At 27.2% G+C, this 592-nt stretch overlaps 1 protein-coding gene across 1 annotated transcript in view; it reads left to right on the forward strand.

The window, feature by feature from the left end:
- Positions 1 to 81, forward strand: part of CBG24183 — a gene marked incomplete at both ends in the record, with an annotated part of 1,210 nt that extends 1,129 nt beyond the window's left edge. Inside the window, one exon of the mRNA XM_045241160.1 lies at positions 1 to 81. This exon is cut by the window's left edge and continues 212 nt beyond it. Within this exon, the coding sequence (XP_045091266.1) occupies positions 1 to 81 (81 nt within the window).
- Between the last annotated feature and the right edge of the window lie 511 nt (positions 82 to 592).

The raw sequence follows: 592 nt of genomic DNA on the forward strand, positions 1-592 counted from the left end.
TTCCCCGCCAAAACTTTGCTCTCGGTTCCCAGAGCAGCTAGGAACTTGATTTTTTCCAAGGAATTGTGTAAAAAAGTTTAGAAATTTATCTTATTTTAAAAAAGTGCCCAAAATGGCAGCATATGGTAGTGTACTAACACAAAAATCTCAAAAAAAAATCTTTATTTTAGTTTGATTTTCTAAAAGCGCGAATTTTGTTTAGTGAGCTCAAAAAATTTCAGCATTCTAGCTTAATTTTTGGCCATTTTTTCTTTTTTTCAAAAATTTCTTGGAGCTTTGAAATGCATCAGTTCTTTTTGTCTTTTTTGGTGTTTGGAAGATATCTGAAAAAAATTAAGAATTCATGGAAATCTGAAATTCAAAGAAATGCTGAAAATTGGCGAGAATTTCAAATTTAAAAAACTGAAAATTTGGAATTTCAGAAATTGAGAAATTCAGAATTCTAAAATCAAAAAATTCTAAAATTCAGAAACAGAAATTTATAAATTCGGAAATTCTGAAAATCTGAAAATCTGAAATTCAGAAATTCAGAAATTAAATAATTCTAGAATTCAGAAATTCTGAAATTCAGAAATTCAGAAATTCAGAAAAT

Source organism: Caenorhabditis briggsae, assembly GCF_000004555.2.
Source record: "Caenorhabditis briggsae AF16 supercontig from assembly CB4, cb25.NA_107, whole genome shotgun sequence".
NCBI classification, from domain to species: domain Eukaryota; kingdom Metazoa; phylum Nematoda; class Chromadorea; order Rhabditida; family Rhabditidae; genus Caenorhabditis; species Caenorhabditis briggsae.